We start from the raw sequence: 21,015 nt of genomic DNA, 5'->3' as shown, positions 1-21,015 counted from the left end.
GCATGTGCTAAAAAGTTAGTGTACCTAGGGCTCCTTTTACCAAGCTGCGCAAAAGGGGGTCTGTGCTGACGTCAGCATGTGTTTTTGACACGTGCCGAGACCCCCTTTTACTGCAGCTGTAAAAGGGAGGTCTTTCTTTTTTTGAAAACATGGCTGTGCGGCAAGTGAAGCACTTGCTATGCAGCCATTTTTTGGGGGGGCCCTTACCACCACCCATTGAGGTGGAGGTAAGGGGTCATGCACTAACCCGGAGGTAACCACTGGGTACACACCAGCACTACAAAAAATATATTTTTGTAGCGCTGGATATGACGGCGCGCTGGGGGTGGGAACTACCACCAGGCTGCTGCAGTAGCCCGGAAGAACTTCCTTTTTAGCAAGAGGTAAGCCCACATTGGGCTTACCGCCACTTGTAAAGGGGCCCCTATAGCACAACTTAGTAAACAGGGCCCTATGTCATCTTTACCATTTTGGGCAAAAATTATTGAAAAAGTTGTGCTTCAACAATTTACTGCTTTTCTTGATACTTTATCAATTTGTCTTTAAGTCATTTCATGGTACTAAGAAACTGTTGATTCGATGTTGGATGTTGTCAGAGGGGGATTTGATAAGGGTAATCCTTTTTTTCTAGTTAGTTTAGACATTTTGGCAGCCTATACAACTCTTAAATCATGATATTTTAGTGACTCTTTTGGAGCAATCACTATTAGTGGAACAGTTCTTCAATGGTAATGTTGAGTTCAAACTTTGTTGAAATTTCATCTAGTGTACTACAGGGCTCTGCTTTATCTTCCACCTTGTTTAATGTTTTTCTAAGACCTCTATATGTTTTATTGGGGGGATTAGGCTTGCAATATAGGATATACAGTGGGGGAAATAAGTATTTGATCCCTTGCTGATTTTGTAAGTTTGCCCACTGACAAAGACATGAGCAGCCCATAATTGAAGGGTAGGTTATTGGTAACAGTGAGAGATAGCACATCACAAATTAAATCCGGAAAATCACATTGTGGAAAGTATATGAATTTATTTGCATTCTGCAGAGGGAAATAAGTATTTGATCCCTCTGGCAAACAAGACCTAATACTTGGTGGCAAAACCCTTGTTGGCAAGCACAGCGGTCAGATGTCTTCTGTAGTTGATGATGAGGTTTGCACACATGTCAGGAGGAATTTTGGTCCACTCCTCTTTGCAGATCATCTCTAAATCATTAAGAGTTCTGGGCTGTCGCTTGGCAACTCGCAGCTTCAGCTCCCTCCATAAGTTTTCAATGGGATTAAGGTCTGGTGACTGGCTAGGCCACTCCATGACCCTAATGTGCTTCTTCCTGAGCCACTCCTTTGTTGCCTTGGCTGTATGTTTTGGGTCATTGTCGTGCTGGAAGACCCAGCCACGACCCATTTTTAAGGCCCTGGCGGAGGGAAGGAGGTTGTCACTCAGAATTGTACGGTACATGGCCCCATCCATTCTCCCATTGATGCGGTGAAGTAGTCCTGTGCCCTTAGCAGAGAAACACCCCCAAAACATAACATTTCCACCTCCATGCTTGACAGTGGGGACGGTGTTCTTTGGGTCATAGGCAGCATTTCTCTTCCTCCAAACACGGCGAGTTGAGTTCATGCCAAAGAGCTCAATTTTTGTCTCATCTGACCACAGCACCTTCTCCCAATCACTCTCGGCATCATCCAGGTGTTCACTGGCAAACTTCAGACGGGCCGTCACATGTGCCTTCCGGAGCAGGGGGACCTTGCGGGCACTGCAGGATTGCAATCCGTTATGTCGTAATGTGTTACCAATGGTTTTCGTGGTGACAGTGGTCCCAGCTGCCTTGAGATCATTGACAAGTTCCCCCCTTGTAGTTGTAGGCTGATTTCTAACCTTCCTCATGATCAAGGATACCCCACGAGGTGAGATTTTGCGTGGAGCCCCAGATCTTTGTCGATTGACAGTCATTTTGTACTTCTTCCATTTTCTTACTATGGCACCAACAGTTGTCTCCTTCTCGCCCAGCGTCTTACTGATGGTTTTGTAGCCCATTCCAGCCTTGTGCAGGTGTATGATCTTGTCCCTGACATCCTTAGACAGCTCCTTGCTCTTGGCCATTTTGTAGAGGTTAGAGTCTGACTGATTCACTGAGTCTGTGGACAGGTGTCTTTCATACAGGTGACCATTGCCGACAGCTGTCTGTCATGCAGGTAACGAGTTGATTTGGAGCATCTACCTGGTCTGTAGGGGCCAGATCTCTTACTGGTTGGTGGGGGATCAAATACTTATTTCCCTCTGCAGAATGCAAATAAATTCATATACTTTCCACAATGTGATTTTCCGGATTTAATTTGTGATGTGCTATCTCTCACTGTTACCAATAACCTACCCTTCAATTATGGGCTGCTCATGTCTTTGTCAGTGGGCAAACTTACAAAATCAGCAAGGGATCAAATACTTATTTCCCCCACTGTATACTGGCAATATCCAGTTTTTCTTCAGGATGGAGAAGACTGTTGCTGAGAGTATTAATTTGTTTTGTTATATTTAAGAGCAAGTAATTGTTGGATGAAAGCCAGTCAGGTTAAATATGTCAGACTCAAGTCATGTCATTGAGTCATCCTTCTTTTTTTTTTTTTAAATATCTTTATTATTAGAAGAAAAGACATGTAACATTTGAACATCACATTCCGGCTCAATGAAGCCAACTATTTCCAATATCTAGCAGCCGATAATAACCTATGAATATAATGAATACATTGACTACATGTGTCAGTTAACAAACCTTATTGTATAACCTTAACATAATACAACTTTCAAAATGAGGCCATTTTAAACATATATATATCTCCTCTGCCCTTCCCTCTAACTTTTTACTTTATACCCGTCTAACCCCCACCCCCCTCCCAGCTCCTGGAGATGCCTTCTTTGCAGAGTACAGTACCTCAAACAGCTTCCATAAAGAACCATATGCCTGATCTCTCCCTCCAGTGGACTTACTGCGTTCCGTTTCCCATCTAGCCATCTGCAGCATTCTAGTCCACCACTGGTTGATAGCCGGTGGGTCTTCCAAATTCCAGTGTGCTAATACCGTTTTTCATGCCAGCATCAGCGCTACACATACAAACCGGACCTGAGATGGCTGCAACCCCTGTTCATGCAACTGAGACTCATCCCCCAACAGCAAAATCCGGTAGGACCACTCTACAGCCTGTGCCAACAAATGCTCCAACACTTGCAGCACCCCTTTCCAGAATACATACAACTCAGTACACTCCAAAAAGGTATGTACTAAGGTGCCTTTACTGTGTTTACATCTTATGCAAGTGTCATCTTCCCAAAGCCCCATCCGCTTTCCTTTCTCTCTTGTTATAAAAGCACCATGTAGCAACCGAAACTGCATCTCCTGCAAATTTGCACTAGTTGTCATTTTAAATGACGCTGCAAAGTAGGTTGCCAGCAAGTTACCCGTGATTTCCTCCCCCACTTGTTCACCCCACCATTTTGCCAGGCCAGCAATGAAGAAGTCCTCCTTTTGCTTATGGTTAGCTTGACGGAGTTTAAAAAGGGGTTAGATAGATTCCTAAAGGACAAGTCCATAGACCGCTATTAAATGGACTTGGAAAAATTCCGCATTTTTAGGTATAACTTGTCTGGAATGTTTTTACGTTTGGGGAGCGTGCCAGGTGCCCTTGACCTGGATTGGCCACTGTCGGTGACAGGATGCTGGGCTAGATGGACCTTTGGTCTTTCCCAGTATGGCACTACTTATGTACTTATGTACTTATGTACTTATGCTCCCTTCCTATAGAATACTATACCACCAATTTGTTTGCAGCATTCGGCATCTGACAAAACATCTTATCCAGCCGCGAAAAACTAGCCCCCCCCCCCCCTCTTTCCTAGAAGACAAGGTCGCACAATAGTGCTTCAATTGAAGAAAAGGGAAATAATCTTCCTGCCCCAAGCTCCAAGAATTCCGAGCCTGCTCAAATGTGGGGAATATCCCCTGTCCCTCAACCGTAAAATGTCCCACATAACGACACCCATTCTTGGCCCACACTTTGAACCGCGACGCCCCCTGACCCGCTGGAAATGAGGGGTTATCTACTACTGTCAGAAACGGAGATGGTCCTGTGGCCTTTCCCAGTCCACCCCGCCACCAATTCCAGGCCTTTCTCAGAGGCTGAAGCAAACACTGGAGGTCTCCTTTCGAGCTTCCCTGTACTTGTAAACTATTAAACACCGAATACGGCAGCACCTCACCTTGCCAGATACCTTTTGCGGCATATTTAGCAGACCCAGAATGGAGCTCAAAAATCCACCTAAGTAGCGCTGCCACATTGTATAACCGCAGGTCCGGAAGATTTAATCCTCCCTTATTCCTAGCAAGCGTCAATTTAGCAAAACTTATCCTGGCCCGCTTTCCCGCCCAAAGAAAAGTACCAATAAACCCCTTATAGTATAGTTCATCTTTCCGTGTTATCCAAAATGGCATCATCTGTAAGGGGTATAGAATCTTGGGCAACATAACCATTTTTACTAACGCTACACGCCCCAATAAAGAAAGGGGCAAATCTCCCCATCTGTGGCACAGTTTTTTTAATGCCATCTAGCTTGTCCTGTATATTGCGACGATATACCACTCTCATATCCGCGTGCAAATACACTCCTAAATATTTTAAAGTTCTGGTCGACCAAGCTAAGGGAAACGTATGGAGCTGCCTACACGCACAAGAGGAGGACACCGGCAAAGCCTCGGACTTATCAAAATTAATACATAGACCAGAGAAAGACCCAAATTGGACAATTAAGTCTATAAGAATAGGAACAGTCACGGATGCTCTATCTAGATATATAAGCATGTCATCCGCAAACAGATTAATTTTAAATTCTTGGGATCCCATTTTAATTCCCTGAACTTTGTCCGTCTGTCGAATTTTGATAGCAAAGGGTTCTAAAGACAGCACAAATAGCATCGGGGAGAGCGGGCACCCTTGCCGCGTGCCCCGCTTTAAGGAAAAGACAGATGACAATGCTCCATTTATTAATATCTGAGCTGTGGGATGGCTATATAAAGCGCGGATTCCTCCTAAGAAAGCTCCCATGATACCAAATTGCGGTAACACCCAAAATAGATAGTCCCACAAGATCTTATCAAATGCTTTTTCCGCGTCCAAACTTGTAATGATCGCATCTCCGGGTTTGCCCCCCCCCCCCCCCCTTTCTGCAACACTGTCAAGGCTCTCATAATATTGGAAGATGCATATCGGCCTGGCATGAAGCCCGCCTGATCCGAGTGAATCAGGCCAGGTAAGACCCTCCCCAACCTATTTGCCATAATATTGGCAAAAAGCTTTATGTCTTGATTAAGGAGCGATATGGGCCTGTAGGAACCCAGCAATTCCTCATCTCGCCCAGGCTTAGGGAGTACCACTATGTGTGCATGTTTAAGTCTACCGCCCGCCTCCCCGGTTGTGCAGAGATGATGACATAATTCTTGAAAAGGGGGTCCCACGTTGGCACCTAATATCTTATAAAATTCAGGCCCTAGGCCGTCCGGACTGGGGGCCTTAGCCAACTTAAGGCGTTTCACTGCCTGAAGTACTTCCTCTCCCTTCACCGGCGCATTTAACTGATCTCTCTGCTCCTGCAATAACTGCGGTAAAGGAAGATTCTGAAAAAATAATTCCCGCTGGGTCCGATCTGTCTCTCCTGCATTATATAGTGCCTGATAGAATTTGACAAACTCTTCCTGGATGCCCTCAGATGTGGCCACTACCTGCCCTCCAGGAGATCTCACCTTCGTTATGATTTTTTTGGCCCCTCTGCCTTTTACCAGGGTCGACATCAATCTCCCCGCCTTATTCCCCCATCTATACAAATTACATTTATACAAGCTGATATCCTGAGCCGCCCGCGCATTCAAAATATCATTAATTTGCCGGCGAGTGTCCAAATATTCCTTTTTTATCTCGTCTTCCCTCTGCCGTACATGCCTCCCCTCAACTGTTGCAGATGGCTTGATAAGGCAATTAATCTACTATTACGCTCCCTGTTTAATTTTGCCCCATAGGCGATAATATGCCCCCGCATCACAGCCTTCCCCGCTTCCCAATAAGTTATAGGGTCTACTGATTCCGGGTCATTTTCCATTAGGTAATTGTCCCACATCTTCAACAAAAAACTACGAAACTCAGGCTCCAAATACAACGTTGGATTCATACGCCACATCCTTGATGCACTGCCTTGGTGCCACTGGATGTCTGCCCAAATCAAACAATGATCCGACACTGCCCCGTCCACTCTATCTGCTGCCTGCACTTTCGACATAAGGGCTGCATCAACTAGTAAATAATCGAGCCGTGCATATACCCCCATGTACCTGAGAAAAAAAAGTGTAGTCATATGATTCTGGATGTAAGATCCGCCAGATATCCAGGAGCCCTAGCTCTTGTACTAGAAAGTTAATCCCTTTATCTTTCCATGCTGGAGGCCGCGGCTTTGCTGGCTTGCAATCTATCAAGGGGTCTGCAGTAATATTAAAATCTCCCCCCAGCACCAATTTGTACCCACTAACTGATATCAAATGAGCTAAAAGACCAGAAAAGAAAGAGTGGGAATATACATTTGGCGCATATATGGAGCATAAGGCCACCCTCTGCCCTGCAACCTCTCCCCACCATATGACAAACCGACCCTCCGGGTCTTGTACTAATTTATGCATGCTAACATGGTGCCTTCTATGGAATAATATAACCACCCCCCTTTGTCTGTTATTAAAGGAAGATGACACTACCTCCCCAACCCACCCTTTTTGTAACTTCCGATGTTCTTGTTGTGAGAGATGAGTCTCCTGTAAAAACATCACATCAACTTTCATTTTATTACAGTATGCCAAAATTTTAGTCCGCTTAACCGGTGAGTGAATACCATCAACATTTAATGATCCTATTCTCAAACTACCCATCTGTCAGATCGAAAGGCGATATGCAGCCTTATGTCCAAGAACAAGGGGTGATGTCCCAGCTCACCACCCCCCTCCCTTTCCAGGTGTTGCCTCGGTACCAATCTTCTCCATGTAAGGTATTCCTTATTTCTCCAGGAGCCTTCCCCCCACCCCAGCCCCTCCCCTCCCTCTCTATCCCATCCCTGTCCCTCCCTTCATTTGCTACATCCACACTCTGTGTACCATTCACTCCATCCAGTCAAATAGCTCCCTCCTCCCACTTCTCCCCTCCCATCCCCCTTCCCCCCTACCTGTGTCCACATCCTCGTCCCTTCCCACCCTCCCCTTTAGAACAACCAGTGTTACAACCCTCCCCTAAGAAAACTACTCCCCTCCCCTCCTCCCCCCCCCCCCCCCCCCGAAAAGGACCCTCAGCTTGCCTGAGCGCTGCATTTCCATTTCTTAAACACCCACCACTCTTTTCAACATTTTCCCTTCAACTCCCCCAATACAACAGCAGAAAAGTAAAACGATCCCATCAGAGGCAAATTATACAAATAACAGTACCCCACCAAACTTGTTCAAACTATAGTCGATTGTGTTCCTTTTTTTTTTTCTCTCCCTCATGCAGCCTATAAAAAAGAACACAGGCTTCACTGCAACAAGCCTCTTTAAATTACAAATCATCCCCAGGCAACTCACAACTTCCCCACTGAGTCTTCTGTCTTCCATCTGGCATCCAGATAAAGCTGGGAAAAGAAAAAAAACACAAACAGCCTCTCCTTCCAAATCAACAATGTCTCCCGTTTAGGAATGCCTGTCACGCCAGGGCTCCACTCCTTGTTGTTTACAGTAATCAATCTTTAATGGTTCTGCTGCTTGCAATCCCCTGCACTTCGACAGTCTCTCAAAATAACAAGAAATAAATCCTAGCCTGCCTGGCATAATGTCTCCGGCAGCGCTCCACGTGTCATCAAAGGTGTTTCCAAGCCGGCACCCTTCAACCACTCTAACATTGCACTCTATCACTGCAACCGCTCCAGAAATGAGCGCAATTCTTCTGGCTGCTCCATGAATAGAACATGACCTTCATGCAGCACTCTCATCTTTGCTGGGTACTGCAGCGAGAACCGGATCCCTTTGTTGTAGAGCCGAGAGCAGTATGGGGACACTCGTTTTCTTAGCTCCGACACCCGCGGCGAGAAATCTTGAAACATCAGCACGCCTGTCCCCTGATAAGTCAGGGTTCTCTTCTGACGATACTTTTCCATCAGCTGGGCTTTCTCAGCATAGTTGAGAATACGAGCAATTACCGGGCGTGACTTACTGCTATGTTCTTTAAGCACTCCGATCCGATGCACCCGCTCTGCTTTGAGACGTTGCCCTTCTGACTCAATCCCAAGCTCTTTCGGCAGCCAGACTTCTACCAAGTCCCAGAGCTCTTTATCTTTGACTGATTCCAGTATTCCCACCAGCCTGATATTATTCCGCCTGCTCCGGTTCTCATGATCTTCTACCCGCTCTTCCAGCAGTTTACACCTCTTCTCCAGAGCAGACATTTGAGAACTCACAGTATTCACCAGATCTTCTTGCTGTGATATTCGTTCCTCTGCCAGTTGTATGCGGGTGCTTTGTGCCACCATGCTTTCTTTCATCTCGTCCATAAAGACATACAGCGCCGACAGCTTGTCATCCAGAACTGCTGCCATGTGCTTCATTATCTCTTGTATCGCTGCGTCTTGTATGGCTACCACCGGCAGATCCTGGCTCTGGGTCGCCTCTCCTTTCTCCTTTCCAGACGCCATCTTAGCCACGTGGGGGGTTCTGCACCCTTTCTGAGTACGCGGGGTCTTTGCCGGCATACCCTGAAAGCCGCTTCTGATCTTTCTCCTTTATTGCTCAATTGATGCAGCCCACGCTACCTCGTACTGGACAATGTTTTGAGGGACCAGATCCGGGGTTCCAGCACATTAAATCAGCTGATTTATGAGCGATGAGGAGGAGAGCAGCCTCGAGACGTCCGTCTAGGCTCCTGCCATCACGTGACCCCCCCGAGTCATCCTTCTAATGACATTCCCAAATCCTTTATTGTTGAAGATGTTCAAATTGATTTGGTTAAGAAAGTAAAATCTTTAGGTGTTATCCTTGACCCTGCTTTAACTAGGAGGGACCAAGTACGTACAACAGTCAGTATTTACTTTGGGATTGGAGGAAACGTACTTAGATGGTTCGAAGGTTTCCTAACAGCAAGAACCTATCAAGTGATATCAAAATCAAAAACATCAACACCATGGAAACCTGAATGTGGAGTACCACAAGGAGCACCTTTCTCACCAACTCTTTTTAACTTAATGATGACACTATTAGCCAAATCGCTGTCCAACCAAGGACTCAACCCGTACATCTACGCAGACGATGTCACAATATATATCCCGTTCAAACACGATCTAACAGAAATCACAAATGAAATTAAACACAGCCTCCAAATAATGAATTCATGGGCAGATGCATTCCAACTAAAGCTAAATGCAGAAAAAACACAATGTCTTATTCTGTTCTCACAATATAACACAAACAAACCAAACACTTTAAACACCCCAGATTTCACCCTCCCGATCTCAGATAGCCTGAAAATTCTGGGAGTCATAATCGACCGAAATCTAACACTCGAAGTACATGTGAAAAATACTGCAAAGAAAATGTTGTACTCAATGTGGAAACTTAAAAGGATCAAACCTTTCTTCCCAAGGGAAATATTCCTTAGCCTGGTACAATCGATGGTGCTAAGTCATCTAGATTATTGTAATGCCATCTATGCCGGATGCAAAGAACAAGTCATTAAGAAGCTTCAGACAGCTCAAAACACAGCAGCCAGACTCATATTTGGGAAAGCGAAATACAAAAGCGCCAAACCCCTAAGAGAAAAACTACACTGGCTACCTTTAAAAGAACGAATTGCGTTCAAAGTTTGCACCCTGGTCCACAAAATCGTTCACGGGGAAGCTCCGACCTATATGTCAGACCTCGTAGACTTGCCTACTAGGAATGCAAAAAGATCATCACGAACATTCCTCAATCTCCACTACCCCAGTTGCAAAGGACTGAAATATAAATCCACATACGCAGCCAGCTTCTCCTACGTATGCACGCAACTATGGAACGCATTACCGAAGGCCATAAAATCAATACAAGACCTAACAATCTTCTGTAAACTACTGAAAACGAACCTGTTCAAGGCGGCCTACCATAATGTTCCATCTTATATACAAAATAAATAGACTTTACACGAACTAGACAAAACCAAACTCTTGTCACTGGACTGTTAAACCTCACTGCTATTAAAGAAAGCTACACAATACGCACTACCAATCTAATTCCTAAATTGAAGATAACATCTTTGTAGTCGATGGCCTAACTTATGCTACAACTCATTTTATCACTTAGAAACCTCGATGCAATGCCATATTGCATTCCTCTGTACCATGTATGTATGCACCTTGATGCAAAATCATTTGTATACAATACCACAATGTATTCCTCTTTACCATGTATGTATACAACTAAATGTATTACCATTTGAAATTCTGTACCCGGAAATGGCGATCGCCATCACGGCATAATGTAAGCCACATTGAGCCTGCAAATAGGTGGGAAAATGTGGGATACAAATGCTACAAATAAATAAATAAATAAATAAATTCTTGTATCCCACTGTTATCCAAAAACAGGTTTTGGTTCAAAGTGGCTTACAATTTACAGTTATATGAAATTACAATTATGGTTCATAGTTAGGAGGTAGAAAGGACATTGATAGCTTATAGAAAGGACATCAATAGTTTATATCATTAGATTTGGAATTTCTGAGGTAGGTTTTCATTTCTTTTCTAGGTTGTAGTTAGCTGTAGAATTTTTGAAGAGGTATGTTTTCAGTTCTTTTCTGAATTGCAGATAATTGGTGATGCCTCTTGTGGCTTTTGGTATTCCGTTCCACCACTTGGAGCCCAGCAGGCTCATTTTCGAAAGGGATCGCTGGCGATCTTCCGACACAAATTGGGAGATCACCGGCGATCTCCTGATCCCGGCCAAATCAGTATTATCGAAAGCCGCGGCTTCAACTACTGTTTCGTCGCGGCACCTGTCAACCTTCAAGGGGGCGTGTTGGTAGGGTAGTGAAGGCGGGACGAGGGGCAGGATGGGAGCGTGGGTACGAGATGGCCGGCTTTGCCTTATAATGGAAAAAAAGAGGCCAGCTCGAACGAGCATTTCGCTGGCTGGACTTGGTCCATTTATTTTTAGGACCAAGTTTTGAAAAAGTGTCCCAACTGACCAGATGACCACCGGAGGGAAGCGGGGATCACCTCCCCTTACTCCCCCAGTGGTCACCAACACCCTCCCACCCCAAAAAAACCTAAAACTTTTTTTTTGCCAATCTGTATGCCAGCCTGAAATGTCATACCCAGCTCCTTGACAGCAGTATGCAGGTCCCTGGAGCAGTTTTTAGTGGGTGCAGTGCACTTCAGGCAGGTGGACCCAGGCCCATCCCCCCTTCTACCTGTTCCACTTGTGGTGGTTAATGTAGAGCCCTCCAAAAACCCCCAAAACCCACTGTACCCACATGTAGGTGCCCCCCTTCACCCCTTAGGGCTATGGTAATGGTGTAGAGTTGTGGCGAATGGGTTTTGGGGGGGGGGATTTGGGGGGCACAGCACACAAGGTAAGGGTGCTATGCACCTGGAAGCTATTCTTTTTTTAAATTATTTTAAGTGCCCCCTAGGGTGCCCGGTTGGTGTCCTGGCATGTGAGGGGGGCCAGTGCACTACAAATGCTGGCTCCTCCCACGCCCAAATGCCTTGCATTTTGCCGGGTTTGAGCTGGCCAGGCCCGGTTTCCATTATGGCTGAAAAACGAAGCCGGCCATCTCATATAAACCCGGCGATCCTTCTCTAAACCCAGCGAGCGATTTGGCCAGCGCCAAGCATATTTCAAAAATATGCTTGGCAGCGCCCCGAAGATGGCCGGCCATCGATTTGGCTGGCGCCGTTCGATTATGCCCCTCCAGATAACTAAATCTTGCCATGTATATGATTCTGCAGTTGGGTAGGTGGAGGAGTAGATAACCTCTGCATCATTGTTTTCAAAGCTTAGAACAATACAAAGTTTCACTGATTATCTTAATCCAGGAAATTTTAGATTGGTTGTGCAGAGAGTTATTGTTCTGCACGTTGATTACTGTAATGATTAGCAAACTTTTACAGTACCCAAAAAGGTACTGAAATGTTTATAAATTGCACAAGATACCACATCAGGTGTGCTGTATGGGTTACCAAGGTTCAATCATATTTTGCCAACACTTATGCACCTTCACTGGTTACTGATTTAATTTTGTCTCCAATACTAAATTTTGTTGTTCATTTTTAAAGTGTTAACTAATCATGTACCTGCTGTAATTGCTTCTGGCTTGCATTTATATCAACCCATAAGGTCATTACGATCTGGATCACCGAATTTATTAGATGTCCCATCCTTTCATTCAATTTACTTGGAAGAATATAGATCTTCAATTTTTTACATAGCTGCTTTAAGAGAAAAACAGAAGCATTTAAAAAGATTTTACAGACTATGGGCTCTCAAAGCAGTGCTACCAATTAGCATGCTATGAAAGGAGCCCTATGTTATTTTGGCTTGCTTTCTGTGAGAAATGAAGAGATTTGAGATCTTGTTATCGATACTTCTGCTGATATGAGATCTAGTAAGATAAAATTATGGGTAATTGAACATCATTTATATGAGCGCTATATATATTTAGAGATGTATAGATTGTGTTGGGACCTGGCCAGAAGGCAGCCCTAATAAGATTGGTTTCTACTGTTTACTATGTTGTATTGCATTTTGTTTGCTAATAAAGAGAATTTCAAAAAATAAAAATAAGACTAGTTGCTGTGTGTTGGAAAGACACTTCATTTGTATAATATTCAGCCTGTGACGCAACAGGCTTCTTTATCTATTTGAACACAGTAATATAGTGTTTTGTTTTACCTGCAAATCCCTGTGTAGATGTGTTTGAGGCTCCCAAGTTGGCCATCTCCCATACTACCACACAGGCCCTTACTTTGGGCCTGCTAAATAGCAGGCCTAAACTACAAGGATAGTGCCAGCATGATGCCTGGACTATTCACAGATATATTTAGTGCTACTGCTTGTATCAACCCCAAATTAGATAAAAGTATACTATCAGATTAATTTTGCATTTCTAAGAAATACACCCTATAGAGAATCCTAAGGCAATGAGGTACAAAGAATGACTCTTTCTATAGAATGTTATAAAAATGTCCATTGTATACATGTTTCTAAATGGCTAATTCTTATTGCAACAAATGAGGATGACTGAAAAAAATATTTGAGCTATCTTCAAGGCAAGCCTGACATTGACTTTCTGATAAGAACAATTATTATTATTTTTTATAGGAAAATAACAACCCACCCATTCTCAGGTGAACTCTTCAATAAAGGCGTTCTCTCTGTTAGACTGCTATCTTTTGACTTTTTGCTGAGAAATTTAGGCAAAGTGAATAGATACCTAAAAATAAAGGAAACAGGTTTACATTTAATTACATAACTCATTCTACTTAATAAAAATGTAATTTAAGCAAAATTTGATGAATATAAGCTTTACACATTGTGACAAGGCTACCGCCAGGGCGGCTAGGACGCGTGAAAAGGGTGGGGGGGAAGGCTGGGAAACTCCTGCACCGCTTGCTGCCGATGAAGAGACTCCCCTCGTCTCGTCGGCAGCTTTTATGCGGTGCAGAGGGACACCAACCAAGGCTCCTCCGGCCTCCCCACCAATGATGGGCTGGGTCCCCCGTGACGTCATCCAGGCAAGTGGGGAAGCCGGAAGAGAAGGGGAGCTCGGTCAGGGTGCTGCCGTATGGCAGCCGCCATGTTACATGCGGCTGCTTGGCAGGCACCTCGCCGGCCTTCTCAAAGAGTGAAATTTGAGAGGACAGAGCAGGAAAGAAAAAAGAGAGGAAAGAACTAAAATTGAAAGATCAATATGTCAGAGGTAAGTGTACTGAGGGACAGTGGCGTAGCTAGGGTAGTTGACATCCGGGGTTGGTCATTTTTTAACACCCCCCTCCAAAATCCAGTACTAGGCATGCCGAGAATACAAAACGCTCAGGACCTATACAGCAATTCTACAATACCATAAGCAGTCATTTCTATGAGTCACACAAGGAAAAGGAAAGCATCTTAAACACTACAGTGAGCACTAGAACATCAATTCACCTATTGTAAAACGAAACCAGACAGAATAGTACACATCGTTGATCCTGCAAAGTCAATGCCAACTGAAAGCCATGTCTTTTTCACACAGATACACCCTAATCCACTATAGAATAAGTAATCATAAACTTCTATTTACACAAAAATTAAACTGAACCCCCAAGATGCCAGACTCTGCATACAATGCAACACCACAGAAACAGAAAATGTCCCCTAGTACTGCACAAAATATAAAGACAACAGATGTAAATTTGAAAAAACTAACAAATACCAATCACCACTTTACAAATTAACAAATAGAAATAAAACAAATATAGAAAATAAAATAATACCATTTTATTGGACTAATAGATTTAGCTTTCAGAGGCCAAAACATCCTTCCTCAGGTCAATACAGTATAGTGCTGTTACAGTATCCTATCCTGACCTGAGGAAGGGGGTTTTGTTCTCCGAAAGTTAGTCAAAATGTATTAAAATTAGTCCAATAAAAAGATTAACTTGTTTACATGTTCTATTATAAACATTTATTAACACAGCTACAATACTACTTTATCCTAAAGCAAAAAAATAAAAATATATATTTTATTTACAGTTTGTTGTCTCTGGCTTCTGCTTTCCTCATCTTCTTTTCACTGTCTTCCTTCCATCCAGCATCTGTCTTCGTTCTCTCTCTACCATCCAGTGTCTACCCTCTGCTGTCCCCTCCATCCAATGTCTGCCCTTCCATCCACATCTGCCCCTGTCTGCCCTCTCTCTCTCCCCCTTCCATTCACTGTCTGCCCTTTCTATCCCTTCTATCCACTGTCTGCCCTTTCAATCCACCATTTACCCTCCCTCTCCCATCCATCCAGGGTCTGCCCTCCCTCTTGTTCCCCCTTCCATCCATCTCTGCCCCTTTTTTTCAGCCCCCAGTTCCAGCCCCCTTATCCCACCTGCCCCTAGTTCTAGTCCCAGCCCTCATCTCCCACCTGCCCCCCCTTTTCAGCCCCCAGTTTCAGCCCCACTATCCCACCAGTCCCCAGTTTCAGCCCCATCCCTTTTCTCCCACCAGTCCCAAGCTTCAGCCCCCAGCCACTTCTCCCTGTCCCCTTTTCAGCCCCCAGTTTCAACCCCAGCCCTTTTCTCTCACCAGTCCCAAGCTTCAGCCCCAGCCACTTCTCCCTGTCTCCTTTTCAGCCCCCAGTCCCAACAGTTTCAGCCCCTGCCCCTTTTCAGCCCCCAGTTCCAGTACTAGCCCCCTTATCCCACCTACCCTCCTTTTCAGCCCCCAGTTCCAGCCCCCTTCATCCACATGCCTTGCATTAGGGCCCCCTTTTCAGCCCCAGACCCACCTGCCCCAGGTATGCCCCATTTTCCCACCAGCTCCAGGCATGGCCCCCATTTTCCCTCATGGCCCCTTCTCAGACCCCAGTTCCAGCCCCCTTCTCCCATCTGAGAACCCCCTCCCCACCTCGGTCCCCTTCTCCCATCTGAGCCCCCCGACCCGACCCGCCTACCAGCTCCGTCGACAGATGACAACCCTGTTCTCCTTCCACCACCCTGCCTTTAAAAAAGAATCTGTGAAGCGGCGTCATAGGCAGCGCCTCGCATCTGCCCTGCTTGTAAAAGAAGCAAATCTCCTCGTCATCAGGCCTTCCCTCACTGTGTCCCGCCCGCCTCTGAGGTAACTTCCTATTTCCACGAGGGCGGGACACAGTGAGGGAAGGCCTGATGATAACTAGGAGATTTGCTTCTTTTTACAAGCAGGGCAGATGCGAGGCGTTGCCTGCGACACCGTTTCACAGATTTTTTTTTAAAGGCAGGGTGGTGGCAGAAGAGGGCTGTCGTCTGTCAACAGAGCTGGTAGGCAGGTGGGGACTGCAGCACCAGCGGCCCTTTGGGTAGGAGCAGCATGAGCGGAGCACCCCCCACCTGCTGACACCCGGGGCGGACCAACCCCACCGCCCCGCCCTTGCTACGCCATTGGTGAGGGAATGGAACGAGAGTGGAGAAAAGACAAATGAATAGCAGCTGCTTGAAGGAGAATTAACAGAAAGACAGGAAAGTGGAAAAGAGAAATTGGAGTACAAAGACAGTGGGAAATAATAAAATTGTCCTGGTCTCTTGAGTCATCGGCCCACTTCCTACTGTCTTTGTACTGTTATTCTCTTTGTGGGATTTTGGCATTCGTCCACCTTTGGCAGACTCTTCTCATCTTTGTCTAAAGAGAAATTGGAACCAAGATGATGGAAAAATAAAATGACCAGACAACAAAAATAGAAAAGGCATTTTATTTTGAATTTATTAACTGAAATACGTTAGTTTGATGTCATTTTATTGTGTTCAGTAGAAATAGAACTACATTTTTGTTTTTATTTCTCCCTCTGTTGCAGTACATGCCAAGGTTCCAAGTTCAACTTTTGTCTGTATATTTTATTTCTAAGTTGTGATCCCTTGTTCTGTATTTGGTGAGAGTCTGTCAGTTTGATTGTAATGGTAGGTCGGAAGATTGGAGGGGAGGCAGTAAAGAGAGGGAATTGTGGGGGGGCTTCTTTATTTTCTGCACTGGGCCCTAGCATGTCTAACACTAGTCCTGACCCTTGCTGTAGCTAGTGAGGATCCCCAAGCTCCATCAGCTGAGGACCTCCTCTGAAGGCAGACAAAACTCCTTTCTACTAAGCTTGGCATATGACGGCTATATCCTTGAGCCACCGATAACTAAGCATGCATGGTGTGCCAGCATCAGTAATTCAAGGAGTTGCTGCTGCTGCTGCCTGCCAAGCTTGGTAAAAGGGAATTCTGGCTGTCTTTGAAGGAAGTCTTCAGCTGACAGAACTTGGGGATCCTCATAAGCTAAAGTATATTTTGAGTTGGGACGGGTGGAGAGTTGGGAGAGGAACGGGGCGGGGCAGAGAGAAAATTTTGTGCCCACTCACTTCGGGTTCAGGCCCACCCAAAATTGGCGGTCTGGCTACGTCACTGCTTTCTGCATTGTGCAGCCAGTAATGTGCATGTACAGTAACTGTGCCCTTCAGCTCACGGTAGTTTTCTGCATCAGCTCCTTCATGAGATTATTACTTAGGAAGGAAAGAACACCCAAGAATGCTTGCCCCTTTTGAGGATCACAGAAGGTTGGCCTAGTAATATGTATATCTTACTACCAGTGGTAACATACACATATTACCAACAGAAGCTGTGAATTTGAGATTTAATAAGGGTAGTTTCCTTTTGTAAATATTTTTAATTGCTGCTGAAAAAGTTTGCTTTAGAAAATAGTCCCCTTAGAGCAGGACATCTCAATCCAGTCCTTGGAATACACCCAGCCAGTCGGGTTTTCAGGATATCCACAATGAATATGCATAAGGTAGATCTGCATGCCAAGGAAGATTGGGTTGAGAAGCACTACCTTAGAGAATATTGCATAATTATACATCAGCATAAATGACCATTTAGTAGATCTGTTCCTAAATAAAATACAATATTTAAACATGATAGTGAATAAAGATAACCTTAACTAGTAAATAACAGATTTCGTTATTCATGGACTTACCTCCCTTGCTTAGTGAGTGGGTTACAATCTTCTCCAACCATAACACAACAACGCTGTTGTACTATATCACTCTGAGAAAAGTTTTTCTGTTCACCCTGAGTAGCAGCCAGTCCATGCAAACCTTGAAACATATTCAGGTCACCGATACTTCTCATAGATGCCGTACCCACTTGTCCATTCAAAGTTGTATGACTTAGACCTGATGTCAAAGTTAGCTCCATCCCTAGTTTGCTAGGAATATGTCCATCATTGTTCTCCAGGTACATATTTACGTGATCAGTTTTTATACCTGTAAAATAGAATATATGTGCATATAAATCAATAAATGTATATGACTAACTATTCACTATTGATAAGAAATGTTATGACAAAAACCCCACCTGTAATTGAACCTTGTAGGACTGAATGTGTAAGGTTAATATCCTGGTTAGAAGAAATTTATTCACCATAGACACAAATAAACATGAAGACGGTAAATTTCATATAAACTGCCTAGCTGAAAATTAAAGAGGTTATTTTAGAAGGCTTGTATGGTATTTACAGATGTAAATGCCCTATGTATGATACTTTCTCTGAAATATAAACTTCACTATATGTGGAGGGGCATTTTCAATATAACGTCTAAGTCAGACTTTGGACGTTTTGTGCTAAACCTCCCAAATCCGAATAGGAAATATGGCCATTTTTGAAACAGCAAAACGTCTTTTTTTTTTTCTTTTTGAAAATACCGTTTATAACAAGTTTTTGTGCTCAGTGTATTTCAGGCCATTAAAAAAATGTACAAGTGAAAAACGTAGAAAATCAAGCCATTGGAATGTAGGAGGGGCCAATATTTTTACTAGACTGGACCCCAGACATCCCAGGAGAGCAATGGGGCACCCAAGGGGGCACTACATATAAATGCTCCCAGGTAAACATCTCACCATTGCTCCCTTGTCTGCTGAGCCTTCCAAAACTCAGTACTCCCAACTGTACAGCACTACAATAGTCTTTATGGTGAAGGCACCTATATGTGGGTACAGTGGGTTTCTGGCGAGTTTTGGAGGGCTCACAGTTACCACTACAAGTGTAAAGGATAAAGGATGTATGGGCCTGGGTCCACCTGTCTACAGTGCACTGCACTGACCATTAGACTACTCCAGGGACCTGCATGCTGCTGTGATAGACCTGGTTATTTATTTATTTGTTACATTTGTATCCCACATTTTCCCACCTATTTGCAGGCTCAATGTGGGTTACATAGAGGCATATTTTCAAAGCACTTTGGGAGGCTAAATTCCATAGGTTTCTATGGAACTTTGGGAGGCTAAGTGCTTTGAAAATGAGCCCGATAGTACCGTAAAGGCGTTCGCCAATTCTGGTATGAACAAATACAGTAATGTTGTGGTAGAATAAGGTTCGTGTGTACAAACACATTAGGAAATCGTAGAGAGGAAGAGTTATTATATGTCCATTACAAGCTTTGGTTTCGTTGTATTACAGGGTACAGGCATTTAAGTTGGGTCGGTAGGGTATACCTTTTTGAACAGGTTAGTTTTTAATGATTTCCAGAAGTTTAGATGATCATAAGTTGTTTTCACAGCTTTTGGTAATGCGTTCCATAGTTGTGTGCTTATGTAGGTAAAGCTGGATGCATAGGTTGATTTGTATTTGAGTCCTTTGCAGCTTGGGTAGTGGAGATTTAGGTATGTTCATGCTGATCCTGTTGTGTTTCTGGTTGGTAGGTCTATGAGGTCTGTCATGTATCTCGGGGCTTCGCCATAGATAATTTTATGAACCAGGGTGCATCTGAAGCTGTCCTAGAGGCTGGTACTATTTATATTCACATTTTAGGGGGCTGGGAGGGGGTCAGTGATCCCTGGGGGAGTGAGGGGGGTCATCCCTAATTCCATCTAGTGGTCATCTGGTCATTTAGGGCACCTTTTTAGTGTTTTATTCGTTCTAAAAAGAGGTCTAGACCAAAGGGTGCAGATTTTCGCCCTGGACGTTTTCGTTTTGTTCCATTGTAAAATGTCCAAGTGTTAGGTACGCCCTAATCCCACCTTCAAAAATGCCCCTGACACCCCCCCCCCTTGTGATTTAGATGCACTGCAGGCGAATTGCATAGATAGACGTTTGAAAAGCAGGTTTCAAAAATAAAGATGTGGTGTCCTGGCATGTCAGGGGGGCCAGTGCACTAAAAATGCTGGCTCCTCCCACGGCCAAATGTCTTGAATTTGGCCGGGGTTTGAGATGGCCGACATAACTTTCCATTATCGCTAAAAAATGACGCCGGCCATCTCAAACCCCGGCCAAATCCAAGGCATTTGGCCGGCCGGAACCGTATTATTGAAACAAAAGATGGCCGGCCATCTTTTTCAAAAATACGGGTCTGGCCAGCTGTTTGCGGCACCGCCAAAATACATCTCCGGCCATGTATTTCACCGGCACCGTTGGATTATTCCCCTCCATGTGGCCAATGGTGATCATCACACTGTATGGTTTGATGTAAGAGCAAAAGTGGAATACAGACACACAAAGCTGAAAATCCTGGATTTTAAGCATGCTGATTTTGTTAAAACAGGGGAGTACCTGAAGAATGAGCTGATTGGTGGAGAACATGTGATTCAAACTTAAAGGAGCTATAAAATCAGCTACAGATCTTTATATAAGGAAGGTAAACAAGAACAAGAGAAAATGGAAACTGATACGATTCACCAAATAAATCACTGGCAAAGGCAAAACAGGTGGCGTTCATGAAATACAAAAGAACACAAGAAGAGGAACACAGAAGAGATTATTGGATAAAACTGAAAGAAGTGAAGAGAGAAATACAACTGGCAAAGACTCTGGAGGAAAAATAAATGACTAAAAACATAAAGAAGGGTGATAAGACTTTTTTCAGGTAAATTTGTGAACAGAGAAAAGTTAGAAATGGAATTGTGAGATTGAAAGATGCACAAATCGTTATGTGGAGAGTGATGAGGGAAAAGCAGATGTGCTTAACAAATATTTCTGTTCTGACTTCACCTTGGTATATATGAAAATGAAATTGATATTACACTGTTTACAAAATAAATGATTATAAACAGCTTGAAAAACTGAAAGTGGACAAAGCCATGAGGCCAGAGGGGATCCAGCCCAGAAGCTTGAGGGAGCTCCGAAAGGTCTGGAGGGTCCTCTTAAAGATTTGTTTATATCCTTGGAGACAGGGAAAGTTCCTTGGGACTGGAAAAGAGTAGATATGATGTGATTCTTCTTCACAAAAGTAGAAACAGAGAAGATGTGGA

At 44.2% G+C, this 21,015-nt stretch overlaps 1 protein-coding gene across 1 annotated transcript in view; it reads right to left on the bottom strand.

Moving 5' to 3' along the window:
- Positions 1-21,015, bottom strand: part of OCA2 (OCA2 melanosomal transmembrane protein) — a 229,932-nt gene that overhangs the window by 201,260 nt on the left and 7,657 nt on the right. Inside the window, exons 2-3 of the mRNA XM_030201311.1 lie at positions 17,747-18,035; positions 13,416-13,511 (exon numbers count right to left, since the gene is read on the bottom strand). Coding sequence (XP_030057171.1) covers positions 13,416-13,511; positions 17,747-18,012 — 362 coding nt within the window. The 5' untranslated portion in view covers positions 18,013-18,035. The remainder of the gene's footprint in view (positions 1-13,415; positions 13,512-17,746; positions 18,036-21,015) is intronic.

Source organism: Microcaecilia unicolor, chromosome 4 (assembly GCF_901765095.1).
Source record: "Microcaecilia unicolor chromosome 4, aMicUni1.1, whole genome shotgun sequence".
NCBI lineage: Eukaryota > Metazoa > Chordata > Amphibia > Gymnophiona > Siphonopidae > Microcaecilia > Microcaecilia unicolor.
Note: the sequence above shows the minus strand (reverse complement) of the source record. Positions and strands in the feature narration are given on the sequence as shown.